This window comes from Pelobates fuscus, chromosome 11 (genome assembly GCF_036172605.1).
Source record: "Pelobates fuscus isolate aPelFus1 chromosome 11, aPelFus1.pri, whole genome shotgun sequence".
Classification (NCBI taxonomy): Eukaryota; Metazoa; Chordata; class Amphibia; order Anura; family Pelobatidae; genus Pelobates; species Pelobates fuscus.
The window spans coordinates 125,921,563-125,940,424 of NC_086327.1; the positions used below are offsets into that span (position 1 = coordinate 125,921,563).

General features: G+C 38.0%; 1 protein-coding gene across 1 annotated transcript in view; it reads left to right on the forward strand.

Moving 5' to 3' along the window:
* The window catches only part of SIK2 (salt inducible kinase 2), a 122,416-nt gene that overhangs the window by 79,734 nt on the left and 23,820 nt on the right, over positions 1 to 18,862 (forward strand). Inside the window, exons 5-8 of the mRNA XM_063436489.1 lie at positions 6,901 to 7,025; positions 8,962 to 9,085; positions 15,186 to 15,406; positions 17,829 to 17,981. Coding sequence (XP_063292559.1) covers positions 6,901 to 7,025; positions 8,962 to 9,085; positions 15,186 to 15,406; positions 17,829 to 17,981 — 623 coding nt within the window. The remainder of the gene's footprint in view (positions 1 to 6,900; positions 7,026 to 8,961; positions 9,086 to 15,185; positions 15,407 to 17,828; positions 17,982 to 18,862) is intronic.

The following is an 18,862-nucleotide window of genomic DNA, read 5'->3' on the forward strand; positions in this document are numbered from 1 at the left end:
TAAAAAGCGAGAAAACAGATTTGTATTGCCGTAGGTGATCAATACAAAACATTGCGTTGGGCACACCTCTGAGACTCCATGGGTTAAGTGCAAATTAATATGAAGAGTGTCAAATGGAAACACGTGTTCTCTTTATATTTGCTGAGATTCTCCAGGAAGGATCTGATGGTTGAAACGACTGCCTTAGAGATAAAACCGAAAGACCAAACACACTGTAAGATTAAACCTTTTGTGCAGTATTGCAGATGCAGAATAAATAAACTCTTTCTATGTAGACATACTCAGTCCTGCTTTGTGTTGCTGCTCTTGCATGCAGCTGTAAGTGAATCAAGGTGAAAGTGAAATTTTTCCTTGTGCAGGCTTCCCCCTCCCCTCTCTATATCTGGCTCTGTTTAACTGATGGACAGCTAGCTCGCCATTGACGTCAAACACAGCTCATTAACATTCAGGGCATGAAATGGGTCAGCTCTGACAATTAGCCATCCCTATCTCCCATACCTTCTTGTTATCATTCCCCTACCTTCACATTACCATAATCACAAAGGGACATACAGTGGAGAAAGCTGGTGATTAGACTTTTAATAATTAACCCCTCCATAGCCTTTACCAACATTTCATACAGCCTGCAGCCTGTTAGTAGTCTGATTGCCAATCGACTATTAGTGTCATTCGTCTCCTATTAGAGTGTAAGCTCACTTGAGCAGAATTTTCCATGTCCCCTTTTGTTTATACATGTTGTGTAAATCTTTACATTGGGGTGGGGGGGGGGTTATTTTCTTGTTTATCCTTTTGTTTATCTCTGGGATGAATTATTTAAAAATAAAATATTATCATGAGCTTACAACTGGGTGAAACGTAGAAATTTGTTTACAGTTTCGCAATCTTAGATTTAACTCTTTAAGTCCTACATCAGCAACCCAGTTTAAAGTCTCTAAGGAAGTTTTAATTTGTTGTATTTTCCTGCAAACATCCATTGATTATATCTAGCATTAATTGCATGCTGGGCTGCCATATCACCTGTGGGCACACATGACCTCTACATGCTGATGGGCACTGCATGAAGAGTTCTGCCCTGTGATATAAGGAATACATTACAGCACGAAGGGAATCAGTTAATCCGTGAGGAACCCCAAATGTAATTGTCACCGTCTAACGGAACGCTGTCATTTGCTAAATCTTTATACGTCTTGCAAAGACCCCATTAGGTGACATGCCCACTTGTACTGTACTTGAACACATAGTAGCTAGGGTAACACATAGTAGCTAGTTTGAAAGTGAAATATAAACAGCTTTTGGGGGTACAGTGCTTTCACCCTAGGTGTTGGTGCAGAACAGCGATTGCCCACCAAGCGTTATTGGATTTGTAGTACAGACTACTGCAGCGCCAAGGTTAGAGAAACATGAGCATTCACTCCATACACTCAGCAGTGGGAATTGACTAGGGTTGTGGTGGGGCAGGAAAGGGAAACGTCCATGTGCAGAGCACTGCCGAAGCACTCTGTTGCATGGACAGAATTGCACTGCATTCTTGAGCCTTGCTTTGAGGGTATTTTAGTAGTGTCCTTTAAGCCAAGCATTTTGGGCTGCCCTGTTAGATCCAGGACAACTGAAAGACATGTGGCCAATCCCAGGTTGTGTATAACTTGTAGTTTTGTGCCAATATGGAACATTGTAGTGAACTGAAATCAGTTTGAATAATGTAGGCAAAAAAAGCTGATTTTATCTGTTGAGAAGCAATATTTTAATTATTTGCACAGAGTTACAGATTTATCTGTCCCTTGGGTGGTTAATAATGGTGCATTGCAATTATTCACTTATAGTGCTTTTAATTAATCTTGCAACACTAAACAAGTCACTGCCATTCTTATAAAGAAAGCATGTCTAAATGGGTTTTCCAGCCCCTGTGAGCCTGTAACATACCTATGTACTGCTGCTCTCATTCTTCACATGTTCTTAAATGCAATTTAAACACGAAAAAAGCACTTGCTTATTTTTATAATATTGTTGTATTTATAAACACAAAGTATCACTGTAATTATGTGTGTTATAATAATCAAAGTGTCAAAAGGCATTTTTTTTTCTTTGTTTATACTAAAGCGTCTGTTTCGCATTAAAAGGTTTTCATTGATAACCAGGTTTTCGTAGTGGAAGCCAAACTGTTTTGCCAGGTTTTAGTTGGCTGATAAATCTGACGCCATTTCAGCAAATGTTTGGACGCACTTTTGACACGTCCAATAAACGCATTCAACCCCAATAATAAAAAAAGCATACATCATGAATGTGCCTCCAAAGACCGCATGCATTAATAGATGGGATTGGATATAAAGGCAAGGTTTGCAATTCCGAGGCTGCGGCCAAGTTTAATACACATTCAAAATTGTAATTGTTAAAAAAAAACAAAACAAAAAAAAAAAAACCTGCCCTGTACACATTTTATATCTTTTCCCTTTATAGAAAGAAGATTGTCTGTCTGTTTGTGACAGTGCCATTTTGTAAATTAAACAGTTTAAAAGATTTTTAAAGAGACATAGCATTACAAATACAAGACTCTTATAGGTATAGTACCTTTATTACAGTCTGGGGATGCTTCTTTTATCCCTTTATATAACAAATAAGTTTTTAAGGTCTGAAAAATAAAATTGATTGTAGAAACCCAGAACACTTTATGTGCCCTATTCTGGGGTAGTGTCTCCATTTTGTCTCCTGTCAGCCATTGTTATGAGCTTTGTTTTTAGCACCCAATAGTTGGCGTATAGAGAAGAGTTTTTTCAGTGTTTTCGTTTCTTCTCCTACAGAGCCGTTTGTGCCCTGTCTGTGCCTGGATGGAACTGATTTGATATCCGTTGCTACGCCATAGGCACCCAGACCACTTCTTCTCAATGGGGTGATGCCGTGCCTTCGTCGTTTTAACCCTGCAACGTAAAACATGTGTATCAGCCGTTCTTGCAGAATGGCAATATTTACATTGCAGGGTTACATTGCAGGGACTGTCTGTCACCCTAGCAGCCACTAGAGAAATAGCCATGAAACTCCGTAAAACATGGCTATTTTTTATTCAGATGTTCTCACAGAGACCATTTGGTTGACACAGCACAGCATTTTTCTTTAACATGGAGACCGGTTCGCTGCGAGATGGAAGGTAAACGTACATTTTAAGCCCTCACAATGGAGGGTTGGGGGGCTGGCCACCTACTGCTTGAGGTACACCATAATGTTGTGAGTACAAACTTGTATTCCTATTGACACAGTGTCCCTTTAAGCTATGTCATACCATTTTATATTGCAAAGGACAAGTGTACGTACACCATTTGCCCACACAGGGTGTATCTGTCCTCTGTGTATAGGTATTCCCAATGCCGGCTTAGTTATTTAATTGCATTCCTTTAGCAAACGCTCCATTACCAAACATGGCTGACATATGGTTAGTACACAGAGGGGTTTAAGGGACGGACATGTGGCTGGAGTAACACATGGCTAGTACGTGGCCAAATTGGTGGTACAAAATCTTTACATCCCGATCTCAGCAGGATCATATTATCTAACATTTGCTGTGTATACGGCAGTGAAAAGTGAACTTTATTAAAATCTAAATATCCTGGTTACATTTATACAGAATCATTTTGAAATCAATATTTTCTTTATCCGTGCTTTAATCTTCTTGCAGAGTATATTCCCCTTCTCTGGTTTCGTAACAAGGCCCAGTTTTTGGTACATTGCCTGTTCTATAGCTTGCTCCCTCTCTGTTCCTGAACTGACCTCTGTCTGATGTAATGTCTTGGAAGCAGATTCAGCTGCGTTCATGTGAGACTGCTAACCGCATGTCCTATGGTTAATCTTGTGACTGCTGGCAGGTCAGCAATGTAATGTAAACAGCTCACCTACCTCATTCTGAAATCACTGCCAGGCAAGTCCGTATAGAGGCCAACATTGTGTGCCCTCACTTTGAAGCATCGTGTATTAATTCAGATAAAGGCTGTTATGTCAGGGTATGTCGAAATGCTCCTTAGACGTACAGTAAGATATTCCACTTATTTTGTGTGTGCTCTGACTCTTCTAAAATGTTAGAAATCTGTGTGTCTGTATATCTGTGCATGTATGTGTGAGTATTATTTATTATTATTATTATTATTGTTTTTTATAAAGCAGTAACTTATTCTGCGTGTGTGTGTGTCATACATACACACACGGCAATGTTGAACAACGGCAGCATAACCACTTCTCCTTTAAGTAAGCTTTTGTTCCTTTAGTGGAACTGGAGAGAATACCGTTGTCTCTGTCTCCTCGGCCACCCTCCTGGCCTATCGACAATGGAGAAGGACTTGGTTAACTCCCACTAATCTCAGAAAGGGCTGAGACATGCCCTGAGAATAGTGTCCCCAGACTTAGATTGTCATCCATGCAATGCATGAGCGTTTTGTAATAAAAGGTTTGCAACACACAAATTAAGAACGCAATCTGTCTTTTGAAATACCCGCATTATTTTTTGCATAGGTGAGGTGTTTTTAAATAAAACTATTACATTTTGCAATACTTAAAATCGCTGTTTACTGAATAAGTGAGTGTGCTGGATTTTGTATGTTGTATGAATTGGCCCCAGCAGCACCCTATAATGTATGCATGTTCTGGTGAGTGCAACCTCTTGGTTTCATATATATATATATATATTTGGGAGTCCAGGCCAACTCCTTGGGTTTGCACCCCTCCCTGTCACAGGTGCCTCATTCCAGGGCCCTATTTAGCCTTCACCTACAGAGAGTCCCAGGAGGAAGCATTTCCCAAGTAAGTGGATTAATCTCATAAGAGCCGGCATTAGGCTGCTATTAGGATAGGACCTGCCAAGAATAGGATACATTGATGTTGTGGCAGGCTTATGCAATGTATGATCATATACTGTAACTAAAGCCCCATCGTTTTTTGCCTAGGTGAGGTGTTTGTAAATAAAACTATTCCATTCTGTAAAACTTCAAATTGCTGTTTAGTGAATAAGCGAGTGCGCTGGATTTTGTATATTGTATAAATTGTCCCCAGCAGCACCCTATAATGTGTGCATGTTCAGGTGAGTGCAACCTCTTGATTTCAGAAATAAGGGAGAGAGAAAATTATGTTTACCTAACCATAATGAGGAGTTGCGAATTGTTCTTGTAAAAAAGACAGGACAGTCATTGGCGTATAGACACAATTTCCACAAAACAGGAGAATGTAATAAACCTTTAAAATTGTTCAAAAAGCATTCCAAATTCTATAGTATAAACTGCTTTTAAAGCTGAAAACCTTTGACCCCTACCCCCTCCCCTCCCACATTACACATGCAGCCATCAGGATGAGTACTCCGAACTGGTGTTCTAAGTGCTGATGCTACCCCACACTCTGTATGTGCGGTGACGTCTAAACTGGCAATTAGGAACACTATGTTCTGTGTTCAGCTTGTCTTCTCAAACCACAGCAATTACAGCATTTTTATTATGTAACCTGAGAGCAGGAGATCTCTGGTCAGTATGCAGTATCCTACAGTCAGTATGCATCCTTAAGAGAACTGTCACATAAAGCTGCCACGTGTTTGGTCGTCTCTTGGTCACATTGCCCTTGTTTGGTGGAACCGATATGTGTCAGAAAGTGTCAGCAGATTATATAAAGATTATGCTATTTAAAATTATTATGATTTATATGGAACAAACATATTCCACAGTGCAGTACAGTCGTCGGATGGGACAAACGTGTAAAGAGCAAAAAGTGTTGAACGCCCTGTTCAAAGGAGCTTGCAATCTAAAATATCCCATATTGCGTGCAGTAGCAGTATCAGATAGTAAAGATCTTGGCCACATGCTTTGTGAGTGCATGACAGTTCTGATTGCTAGCAATACACATGGCATATTCACATGTCTTAACCCCAACGGCTGGATTCCTCTGTCAGAAGCTCAGATCCAACAGCAGAAATTCATCATTTATTTTATTTTTTATTATTATGTATTTATTTTTTTTTGTCAAGGCTCAGCTTGTTCATTTGGGGTCCCAGAGTTCTCTTTGGAGGTGTTCTTGTGTTGGTGTCGGCCTTTGGTGTTAGTGGAACAGAGATAACATGCAGATGAATACAATGAACACTATAACATTATAAATGTTAATGTGTAATGCTATAGTGTTCTCTATTTTGATTTTCTGATTCGATTTCTTCATGCAGCTATCCCGCCAGTCAGTCAGTCTTGATGATCTCAGCCAATCCAATGTTTCCTCATAGGAAAGCACTTGGAGGCTAGTGCGGATGCGCAGCAAATTGCCTCGTTGTGCCTGTCTAAGCAACCTATGTTGGGAGGGTTTGATGTCTTCATTTAGATTGCATTAACTCGTCCATGAAGTTTCTCTAGTACCTGTCTGAGTGACAGCCGCAAGATGTGGACTTTTGACAGCAATGTTTGACTTTACTCTGCTCAGCCTGCATTAACAGGCTATATGCCGCTGAGCCACTGTAGTGGTTCTGGTGACTATAGTGTCCCTTTAAATGCATTGCAGTCAAAGTATATGTGAGAGAACTCAGTGCTGTGAGAGCGTGTGGAAGACCTAATTGCAGTAAAGATAATGATTATCATCATTTAGATCCGTAACCGAAGCTTCCTTTACCTCTGTGTGCCCTTGACATTGCACTTCCATGTCACCATACACCAAGTAACAAGAGATTGTATGACCCATGGCTCAGCATAGGGACTGACTTCCTGCCAATGGACTATGGACTTTTTTTTCCTGTCCCATTGACATATAAGGCAGGTTCTGGGCCCCTGTGACAGCAATGCAAACCATCCTCAATATTCTAGAATATACTGCGGTTATGGTATCCAACACTGCACATTCTATTTTGCTCATTCTACAGGTTTTCCAAGATCATGATCATGTGTTTTTATCTTCTAACAGATTTCGGGTTTGGCAACTTCTACAAGACTGGCGAACCTCTAGCTACGTGGTGTGGAAGCCCTCCTTACGCAGCTCCTGAAGTCTTCGAGGGGCAGCAGTATGAGGGACCACAGCTGGATATCTGGGTATTTTATTTATTTTGCCACAAACCAACGTTTCTGCATGTGTATATGTTTTATTTATGAAAAATGTACATAAATCATATATAAACTATAGAACCACCCCTTTATTTTGTCCTATTCCCATTACAACCCCTTGGTTAGTACTCTGTACAGTCCACAGCCATTTTAAGCAGCCAGTATCTTTTCAGTGAATGAAAACTCCCATAATCCTCTTGCAAGCCCGTAATGCCTTACCTCTGGAGGTCTGTTGAGTTCATGAAACACTTCCTAAAGGAATAAAGGACAAATCGGGGATAAAATATAAAAACATATGATAGTTATTGCTGTTTTTACGCTTATTAATATTTTTTAAAACTTTGGCAGCAGACTGTCACTTTTGCTTTTTTTATTTTGATTGATTACAATGTCTGAACCATATCAAATGGGTTAATTACGTGCAGTTGTAGGATAACGCACATAAATTTGGCAAATGCTTTAGTGAGGTACAAGAAATTCAACAAAAGGAATTTCCCTCCCAGGCATAATCCTGTAAGACTCTTCTTGTTTGTGAACTGTTTCTTTGATAGTCTTTGAGTCACCTTAATCCCATCTCATTTTATTTATTAAAACCTTTGTAGGTTCATAGTGCTGTTAGAAGGCTCACTTCTAATTTACTTGAACCACAAAGGAGAGCTGTGTTAACAATGCACACAATTAATGTGAATATGATTTACCAGAAACCTGTTCAAATTTGACACTGATGATAAATGCACTCTGTGTGTATTCATTCTCATAATGCTTCCCAATATGTGCGGCTGCATTCCTGTTTTTTTTTGGGGGGGGGGGGGGGGTTGCTGTTTTTTTAATGACAAAAGTGGATGTTCTTTGTTTTTGTAAAACAAACCTTTTTGTATTCTTATTATAGTTTGAAAATAATAATAATAAATGCTTTTAGAGAGTTACCCCAACTTCTGCATTGCATTATTTCCAAACCGCAGTTTTATTCTACCATATTTAAAAGGGACATTATAGTCATAAGAACAACAACAGCTTAATGCAGTGTTTCTAGTGAGTATAGCCTGTCCCTGCAGGCATTTTCATGTAAACACTGCCTTTTCAGAAAAAAAAGGCAGTGTTTACATTAGTGCCTAGGGACACCTCCAGTGGCAGTCACTCAGACGACCCCTAGAGGTGCTTCCGGGGTTAGTGCTGCACAATGTTCAGCGTCTCCATGCTCTGCATAGAGGCGCTGAATGTTCCCCATAGAGATGCATTGATTCAATGCATCTCTATGAGGAAATGCTGATTGGCTCAGAGCGGCGTTTGGCTCCACCCTCGCCCCACGTCCTTTGCTGAGATCATCAGAATTGACTATCTCAGCCAATCCAATGCTTTCTCATAGAAAGTACACTCTGGAGGGATACCATTTTTTTACCCTTGTGATTATTACTTAATAAAACTCCCTGTTGCAGAGAAAAAGTATTTAATTGGATTCTCAATCCTGGTGATCTTGGGTTTTAAGGCAATTCCTTTGCTTTATTATGGAGGATGCATCTTTGCTGTATGTCCCATGTTTTAGTTAACAAACTGCTTTCTGGATATCCCTTCATAATTAATTTTTATATTAAACTATTCGTTTGCAAAATATATCAGCCATGATTAAAGGAAGTCTAACCGCAGCTGGGCCATCAAGCATCTCTTTTAGTTTATATTTATATAGACATTATATATATTTTCTAATTAATTAATTTTGTTTGTGCTGGGACAGTGCTACAGGTTTCTTGCAGCTCCACGTGGCTGTTCTTATTATGCTCTTCTCCTGCAAATTATAACCACTTGTTCCACTAGATTTCTATATATTGTTCTGTTAGCTGAAAATTCGGTCACTCGTCTTCTTTGTCACATTTGTAGTAGTTTGTGTTTATCACTGCTGTATAACTCCCTTTTTCTGTTTTTACAGAGTATGGGAGTGGTTCTTTACGTCCTTGTATGTGGTGCTTTACCTTTTGATGGCCCAACGCTTCCCATCCTGAGACAGAGGGTTCTGGAAGGGAGGTTTCGGATTCCATACTTCATGTCCGAAGGTATACATTTTATCCACGACATATAGCGTAAATAATCTAGTAGGGTGGACTTTGTAAGCTTCCATACTGTCAAAGTGTCTCTCTTTAGAAAGGATAGTCTCTATTTTGGGTCTCCATCCCTCTTTTCTAAGGAGCTCCATATCATTGGTGCGTCTGAGTGTATAACAGAGCTTCGCAACATAAAACTGACAGCAATGGAGTCTTTTTAAACTACAATAAATGTGTTTAGAACTCAATAAATAAGACTTATTCTAAATGATACATTTTCATTTACAGAAATGGTTAGTAGGTCATCCTGCCACTTATCTCAATGAAGTGGTCTAGATGCAAAAACAATACCATTTAGTACACACGGCGGTGTTATAATTGCAGAGTTAACACACCTTTAGTTGATGTCTGCCTGACAGCCACTAGAAATGCTCCCCCTGTGAGAACGCAGTCAGATTCCGTTCTCATTTAAATGCTTCTCCTGGAGTGCATTTGATTTGACCAGCGAATCGATTTTTTGCGCATGCACACTAGCCTCCCAATGCTGGAAGCATTGACTTGGCTGAGATTTCAATCTTGATGATCCTAGCCATGGAAGCAGAGAGACTGTAACAAAAACAGTGCAACAAGGGGGGAAATCTATGTAAACCTCACCTTTCCAACTCTCAAGGGGGGGGAGGTGACACCTAAAAAGGTAAGGGACACTATAGCATTTGGGAATACAGGTTTGTACGCCTAATGCTATTATGTTCCTTTAATGTTTGTGGTACACTTTGGTACAAAATTTAAATTTTGAAATCTATCTTGCTCTAAATAAGCATGGCCAGTGTTTCTGCCTGAATAGGTTAGTTCCATTTTTGGTAGATCCCATATGGGTTAATTCTGTCCTCCTGAACTACAAGCTGCTTTGGAAATAAATTGTATTTATTACTTATTTCCATTAAATTCATAGTGATCAAAATAGATTACATGGACTTAAAATACTGTTCTGGTCCTTTGTTTCACCATGGTTTCATTTTACAAAAAGTTCAGATTTAAATAGAAATTGGCACTTTTATGCGTTAACCATGTTACACCCCCCCCTAGCTGTCGATCAGACAGCAGGTCCTGTTACTTCCTGGTTGTTTTGCTCAGTGAAGCTAAACTCAAGAGGCAGCAATTGCCCAGAGCACCTGCCTTGCAAAGACTTCTCATTGAGCTGCATTGGGAAGTCTGTGATTGGACAACCACAGAAAGTCTGGCGGGGTTGCAAGGGGAGGGCTTGCAAAGGCTGCAAACTATTTGGAAGCACTTTTAGATATACCCCTAATTAAATAATGCATAATTAAATGCATGCATGTCTTTGGGGGATATCTACTAAATAGGGATTTTATTTGTATTTGGGCAGTGGAATGAAGTGTTAACATTTTGAAGTAAAGGTTAAATGCATCTGGAGTTTAGATATTTTTTTTTCAATCCAGCAATGCATATTTTATATGGTAGATTGAGGTAGGAGAGGTGGAATTTTTATGCTCTGTTTAATGAATATATAGAAATGGAAATATAATGTTAAACTACTGCTCAAGTGGTGCATTCTAGATTGGAATGTTCCCGAACTGTGACATTCCACAGTAAATCTCTAGGAAGACTTGAGAATACAACATCCAGTCAGTATTCAAAATGTTAATATTTATTTGCTCATTGGATAAATTTAAATATCAATTTTGGTGACCTAGTCCATCTTTGGAATCATGATCTGAGCTTTGGAAAAACCATAAGCACTTCCAGTAAAGCTGTGTATATAAACATGAGATATTTTTCATATAGAATAACTCCCCAATTTCTCCAAGGAATTAAGGTCGTTAGCTGTGTGATCTTTAAATTATTTAACCAGAATGCAGATTTACTCTTCTACTGGAGAGTAAATTCCCATGAGAGCTAGTCGGACAAGTCTCTAATATTTAAAGCACACCTTTCTGGAAAAAATATTATTTTAAAGAACATCCACTACCCTCTATAACCCGCTCTGTGTGGTTAAGAACAAAATGTCTGCCTGTTAAAAGGTTTGCATTGATAGGCTTTGTGTGCCGTGCCTCACATGACTGGAAGCGAGACAATGTTTTTATAGTTTCCATTACAAGAAGATGTGTGCTGCCAACACACATGTGAATTTCTGAAATGTGTTTGTTGGAGAATAAACTGGGTACTTAGAATGCCAACAGAATATTTGTTTGCATGTTATATTATTTAAGCCAAATTAATTGAATTAATGTCAGGTGCTCATAATGCCTTTTGCCTGTAATAGTTGGTGTTTTGCAAATTAGTTGGGGGAGGGGAGGGAGACCACAACAACTGTACACACTATATACTCCAATTGTATATAAGTCTTCAACCCCTTCATTCTAGTCCTGCCCATTACTGAGAGCCTGTGCGGTTGCAGATCCCTCTTCCCAAACAGTAAGAAAATTGTACCCTTCTCAATATTTCTATAATGGACGAACATTAAAATGTGTTTATATATAATTTTTTATGTATGTGGATAGCACTCATTGAGAAAGAAGAAAAATTTGCTGTCCTATGCTACATTTGTTTCAAATAAATACTACTCAAAAAAGTGTGATGATGTGAAACGGTTAAAGTGATGACTGTTGGAATCCAGAATTGTATTGCTCATTGTGCGACGATATCTATTGAGGGTCTCTGTTGAGATCCTCCATGGACACTTAAGTACATAGTCACCTCTGCTGCACCCGCAGCAACTGTACCCAGAATATGCAAAGACCCCCCAAAGGTGACAAGCTGCAATCTTCACGAGAGTCTGCCCGCCTAAACTGAAACTTAAAAAAATGATCGTATTGTTGATCATTGCGTTCAGGCTGGAACAATGACAGCCTCAAAGATCGACGGCTTGACACTCACTTTAATGTTCCAGGAAGTAGAGTAGTTTTAAATATTCGTTCTAGTTGGAGCTGAGCAATAATGAATTTATTTAAAATCATTGCGCTGCATGAGAACTATTGTCCCGAGTGGCAAGCGACTCTAGCAGAGCTCATCTGCTCTACGTGTCTGTAAATGAACAGTCTCCTGACAATTAAACATAACAAGATCGATTTTGTGGCTTTTAATCTGTTTTGGGTTTTTTTTTTTGTTACATTTTCTTGCGGTCTACACTGCATATCCCTTTTGACTATTTTATTTTTTCTGTGTGTTTGTGTGAAGATCATTTAATCCATTTTATGTTTGCAAGAAAAACTCCTCTCTTGAGACTTTGGATGGAAATACCGAAAGAAATGAGCCACATATCTGGCTTTAAATTTCTTCTTGTTAAGGGTGGTGAAGCCATGCATTGGTATCTCTATAAAATTGTGTTCTTTTAAGACAAATAACACCTTCTCATGTTCAAAATACAGACTTTTTTTTGTTAGGAATACAAAACGCAAGGAATGCTTAACACTAAAGTTTCCATCTGCCTCACCCCCACCAGCCATGAAAGGTTTAAATAACCCTTTAAACACATAGCTGATTCTGCTCCGAGGTTCCTCAGCACTGGGTCGGCCTTACCCGAATTCAGTAGGTGAGGAACCTAATCTGCATGCTTGGCGAGCACTATGCACACATTTAGGCCTCTAATTAGGCTTTAGAAGAAAACCTCCTGCGTCGTCTCGTGGAGTTAAACTCTTTGAGACAGCAGGAAGCGCCTCTCGTGGCTGTCTGGTAGACAGACACTCTAGGTAGTCTTAGCCCTGCAATTTAAACATTGCAGTTTCTTTGGCACTGTAATGTGTTAGATTGCAGGTTTAAGGGGACAGGGACACTACACACAGACTACTTCCATTAGATGAGGTGGTTTTGGGTGCATGCACTGGTTCCTTATAATGGATATCTAGACATCAAAGGTTAACCAGAAATGCTTATTAAAATAGTAAAATGTGTTGTTATATATGTAATTGCTGGGATCTGTAGATAATGGATAATATAATTATTATCTCCGGCTGCCTCCCAATTACCAATGTTGCAAGAAGTGCATCATGCAAGGAACATTGGATATTCTGCTTAAAGTCCCTCTTCACGCTAGACAAATAATTGACAGTGTGACATAGTAACACAAAATGTGTGTGACCCCCAACTGGCCAAAAATCTATTCTGATTTGACAACCACAAGACTTTGTAACTCTGTAATAGTGTGGCCACCTTCTTTGAGCATCCACAAATATATATGATTGTTCCATTGTTTTATCTGCCATTTATTTGTAATCCATGTTGGTATCTTAAAGTATCAGTTTGGGCCATCATTTAGACATCATGGGTAATGTAGTTCTCAAAAATTTCCAGGGCATTGTAGACAATAGGAAAGGCAGTTCGCAGTGATAGTCAATAACAATGTTCGTATTTAGCTTGGCTAAGCATCATGGGAAATTGAATTAGTCATCACAGCTCTAGAGGGTAATTGGCCCATTTATTTTAGGTACAAGTTACAGAGTTTAGTGGTTATAATATGTTCCCTGAGCAAGTAAACAACCTGCATTATAGCGGTCATATAATTGGATGATTATACCTCATTTTGAAATTGCTTGTCATGAGGTCAAGAAGTCCTCTTGTACTTCCAAACCGGCTTGAAAAGTTAAAAGAACTAAATATGTGGCCTTTAGAAAAAGCAAACTAATTGTGTTTTTAGAGAGCAATGTTCTACAGAGAACCCACATGTCATTGTGGAAGTAAAAAGTAAATATTTATTAAAGGTACGCTTAAAAAAATTAAAATAAAAGTGTGTGTGTGTATTAGTGAAAAATAGTTTGGAGCCTAATCGTGAATGATGGTTTGTAAAAACATGAGTTATACTGTGTCAATTATAGATTGATCCTTAGAGGCCTCAGTTTCCTACTGCTCATTATAAATGCATTCTGTCCCTGCATCACTTGGGCACATTACAGCCATTGTATTATTGGAGATACTATAAAGCTAGTGTAAGAGCTTGCATTATCAGACGTGTCATGGAGAGCGTTAACGTGACTTGTCCACATTAAATAAATACAAACTCTCATATCGTTTGTTTATTTATGTGGTTCCATCTTCAAAGGTACTTTCTGTCATCTGCAAAACGTGGTCAATAGTGAGTGTCTGACTGGTATACACATAAAATATGCTTTGTGCTGGCACTATTATTAGGAAATGTGTAGAGTAAAAGATTCCCTGAAGATCAAGTATACCTCTTCCAAAATGGCGGCTGGAAAGAATGCTTTGTGTTCACAGCCTCCCACCCCAAAGAATGTTTATTGTATCCGATTTATTTCTACACCTTTGCTAGTAATTTGGTAGCACAATGTATAAAAGATGGAAGCATTACAAAATAAAACTTGTTAATTGTCACTTTGTAACTGGGTTAAGATCTATACCCTAAAGTGTACAATGAAGGGGATTTTAAAGTGAAGTTCTAATTTCAGGCCAAAATAGTGAATCTGCAGACAACACTTACTTGGAGTCTTTTTTTATGATCTAGTTATTTGACCCAAAATTTGACATTTACTCCGAATTCACTTCGATTCCCTGACAATTTGTGCTTTAGTGACTTTCAATTTTTGTTTACACGTCATAGCTAAATTATCCATGACATCATAAAACATGTTATTTGATCTGGGACCTCCTTAGCGCAATATTTTCCTATTTGTGCTCCTGTCTATGAGAGGTAAATGAAATGCCTTCAGCTGTAGAGTGTATGCCAACATATACAACCATTGCTTCCAGTATGTGCGATTTAAACTGCATGAAACATTTGGGAGATTTTGCTTATTTTCACACAATTAAAACACCGTTATGGAGTTCGGCATTTTGGCATATTACTACACTAAGCATATTTACTTCCACTGAATTAAAGATTGTGTTTTGATTCAGAATGAGAGAAAATATATTGATTAAAAAAAATGAGTCTGTCAAAAGCTAAACCCTTTTCGAATGCTAATGTAGAGAAACTGGAGCCTCCAAAAGTTAGACTCAAAGATAATTTGATATTAGGAGTTGATGAAAGCATAGTTCCTGAAATGACGAATTTAATTACTCATTTGTCTGGCATTCACTGGGCAAGATTCCTGTTTTCGTTCGAGGTAAAATAATATGTTGCCTCTCTGTTTAACTGTAGAATGCGAGCACTTAATAAGGAGGATGCTGGTTCTGGAGCCTTCAAAACGTCTTTCCATCGCTCAAATCAAAGAGCACAAGTGGATGATGGCTGAAGTCCCCGTGCACAGACCTGTTTTGTACGCACAAAATCAGGACAAAGAAACATCAATTGGAGAATACAATGAACAGGTCTTGAGGCTCATGCATAGCCTGGGAATAGACCAACAAAAAACAATAGAGGTGAGATCAGTGTGTCTCTGGAGTACAAAAACCATAGGGGTGAACCCAGTGTGTCTAGGGGAAAAATAGAGATGAGATCAGTGTGTCTGGAGGACACCAACCATAGAGATGAGATGGGTGTTTTGGGGGACAAAAACCATAGAGGTGAGGTTAGGGTTTCATTGTGGGAACCAGAGAGGTAAGGGAGCCATAGAGGTGAGATCCGTGTTTTGTGGACAAAAACTATAGTGTTAACCCAGTGTGTCTAGGGAAAAAAAACATAGAGAAAAGATCAGTGTGTCTGGGAGACACCAACTATAGAGGGAAGATCCGTCTTTGTCAGGGGAAACCATAGAGGTGGGATCAGGGTGTCTGGGTAAATGAATATGGATGGATATTAGAGTGGCAGAATGTGTCAGGATTTAAACCAGAATATGAACATTACAATTTATATTGTGCTAAGGCATCAACATTTTTAAGTACTTTTATCTGATAAATTTTATTGCGATTCAGAGACCTGCAAGACTGTCTGCACGTGTTGGTAGGCCGTAGTTCAATAGAGAAAGATCAAAACAAATGTCAGGCTTGAAAATTTGAGAACAGTAAATAGGGCAAATAGGGCACAAACATCAGCACACAAAAAATAATATAATGTATATATATAAAATTTATAACCAGAAAAAAAACTTACTATACATGTGGTATTTATAGACATGTTGATTTGAGTTACTGTATCATTTGGAGTTGTTGGTTAGATTACGCAGATATAATTTAATTTCCTTTTTATAAATTTGTTTACTACCCCAAAATTAAATTAAAAATGTCAAGGGCTCTGTTGATATTGCGTAGACCACTTGGAAACTACCCACCAATATGATATGTATATGAATTAACCAAACCAGTAAAATACAAAAAACGATTATTAAAGATTTTAGGAAAAGATTCCTTTTGGTGTGTTTTCTGGTTACATTTCACAGGAGCGGAATATTAGTGCATAGTAAATAGGTGATGTTTATATTCAGCAGTAACACTTCTAACACGAACGAAGCCTGTACGAATTGCTCATAGTTTTTACACTTCTAAATAGTGGTGAGCACCCCCTTATTCACTTTTTAGATGGTGATAGAAAGTATATCTGCTTCTTGCATACATGATGGCAGACTGGTAAAGACATTATGAGCTATTAAACAGTCAATTATTATAGGTGATAAGGTTCAACATTTTCATAATACCCATAGTTAGATTCTCTTGATATCTTTATTTTTCTAAAACTAAGAAAATGGACTGCATTAAGTGCATTTTTTTGTTTAACGTACCGTATATACATTTATGCATTAACAGTGCTTAGGAATCTGCTAACAGTTTATTATATTTGTTAATTATGGAGTTGATTTCATTCCATAAGAAGAACAGAATTTAAAGAGTAAAATACTCCAAACTAAGGATTTGCAAAGGTTAAAATGTATTGTATTTAAATGGTATTTAAAGGGACACTATAGTCACCAGAACAACTACAGCTTATTGAATTGAATTTGTTCTGGTGAATAGAATCATTATCTTCAGGCTTTTTGCTGTCTTACCAGAGAAAATGCAATGTTGACATTACAGCCTAGTGATAACTTCACTGGTCATGTCTGCCTAAAATGCATCCAAACATTCAGTATCTCCTCCCTCTGCATGCAGACACTGAACTTTCCTCATAGAGATTCATTAATTCAATGTATCTGTATGAGGAGATGCTGATTGGCCAAGGCTGTGTTTGAATCATGCTGGCTCTGCCCCTGATCTGCCTCATTGTCAGTCTCAGCCAATCCTATGGGGAAGCATTGTGATTGGATCAGACTTCCACTTCTGATGATGTCAGCAGACTGCTTGTTTTTTTTTTTTTGAGGCAAACAGCATGCAGATCTACAGCTTCTGGCTTGAATACAGCAAGATGTTGCTATATTTATGGAGGCATGAGGGGCCCAGGGGGGTTAGATGGTGGTTTTAACACTATAGGGTCAGGAATACATGTTTGTGTTCCTGACCCTATAGTGATCCTTTAATTATTTTTAAGAGTCAGACTATTTTTGATAGAATATTACAACCAAACTGCACAATTTAGCTATAATAACATGTATATGAATTGTAGATTTTATTTTTTGTTGATGTTATTTTCTTCAGGTATTTTGCAATTCGGGTGTCTTTTTACCATGTTTATCATATTATATAGACATATGCATGCTTTTATTCTTTAACTTTTTTTTTTTCCGTTCAATTGTTTACTGTGTTATATCTTCATTGAAAAAATTTAATTTTGATTTATTGTAGAAAGTATTTCACAGTGAATTTAATTTATAATTGTGTGTAAACTAATTGTAAAGAAAAGTGTTTGAATATCATTCTTATTCTTGACGTTTTTGTATTTATTTTTCTATATTTTTTTTTATCTCTTTTACAGTCACTACAGAATCACAGCTACAATCACTTTGCTGCTATTTATTATTTGTTAGTGGAAAGGCTTAAATCCCATCGCAGTAGCTTCCCGGTAGAGGCCAGGATTGACGCACGGCAAAGACGGCCAAGCACAGTAGCTGAACAGACAGTCGCCAAGGTAACTCAAACCTACTGACACCGCATTTTTATAGCAACTCTTACTGTGACGGTTAGTCATTAAAGTGTAAACTGTCAGGAATTCAAGGTTAATTCTAACTAAAGCCTCAATTTAATAAGCTTTCCAAATGATTCAGTAGTGGACGAAAAACTTTCCAAATTATTTATCTAAAAAAAATTCCATGACTATACATAGGACACGAGGTAACACATTTAGACTGAAAGAAAGGAGATTTAGTCTAAGGCAGAGGAAAGGGTTTTCTTAAGTAAGAACAATAAGGATGCGGAATTCTATGGCTGAAGAGGTGGTTTTATCAGAGTTTGTACAGATGTTTAAACACCTATTGGACGAATACTCACAAAAACAAAATATTCAGGGATATTATTATTTTTTTTTTTATTAGTGGGGTAACCGCTTCTTGATCCAAGGAGATATGTGCCATTCTGGGGGTCAAGAAGTAATTTTCCTAGTTTATGGCAAAATTTTAAGCACTTGAAACTGGGTTTTGCCTTCTTTTGGATCAACAGCAAAAACATATGGGAGGAAACGAAACTTGAATAAATAAATTAGAACGGCAAACTTTAAACATAACTAAAGTGAAAGTTTATTTTTTATTTGACATTCTAGCTGAAAATTTAAATTCAGTTTGAATTCTAAACATTTTGATGCTTTAGTGAATATCTTGGAAGATGTTTAATTTTTCTATTTCAGATGGCTCAGAATTATTTACTAAACACCAGTCCTAGTCCTAATGTGGGTTTAAGTGCAGGAGGGATTGGGCTTGTTTTCTAGCAGATTATAAAATAAATAGAACCTTTGAGGGAACATTGTTTTGTGAACGCAATGTCAAAAAAGTTACAGTAGCACTAGCGCTATCTCGA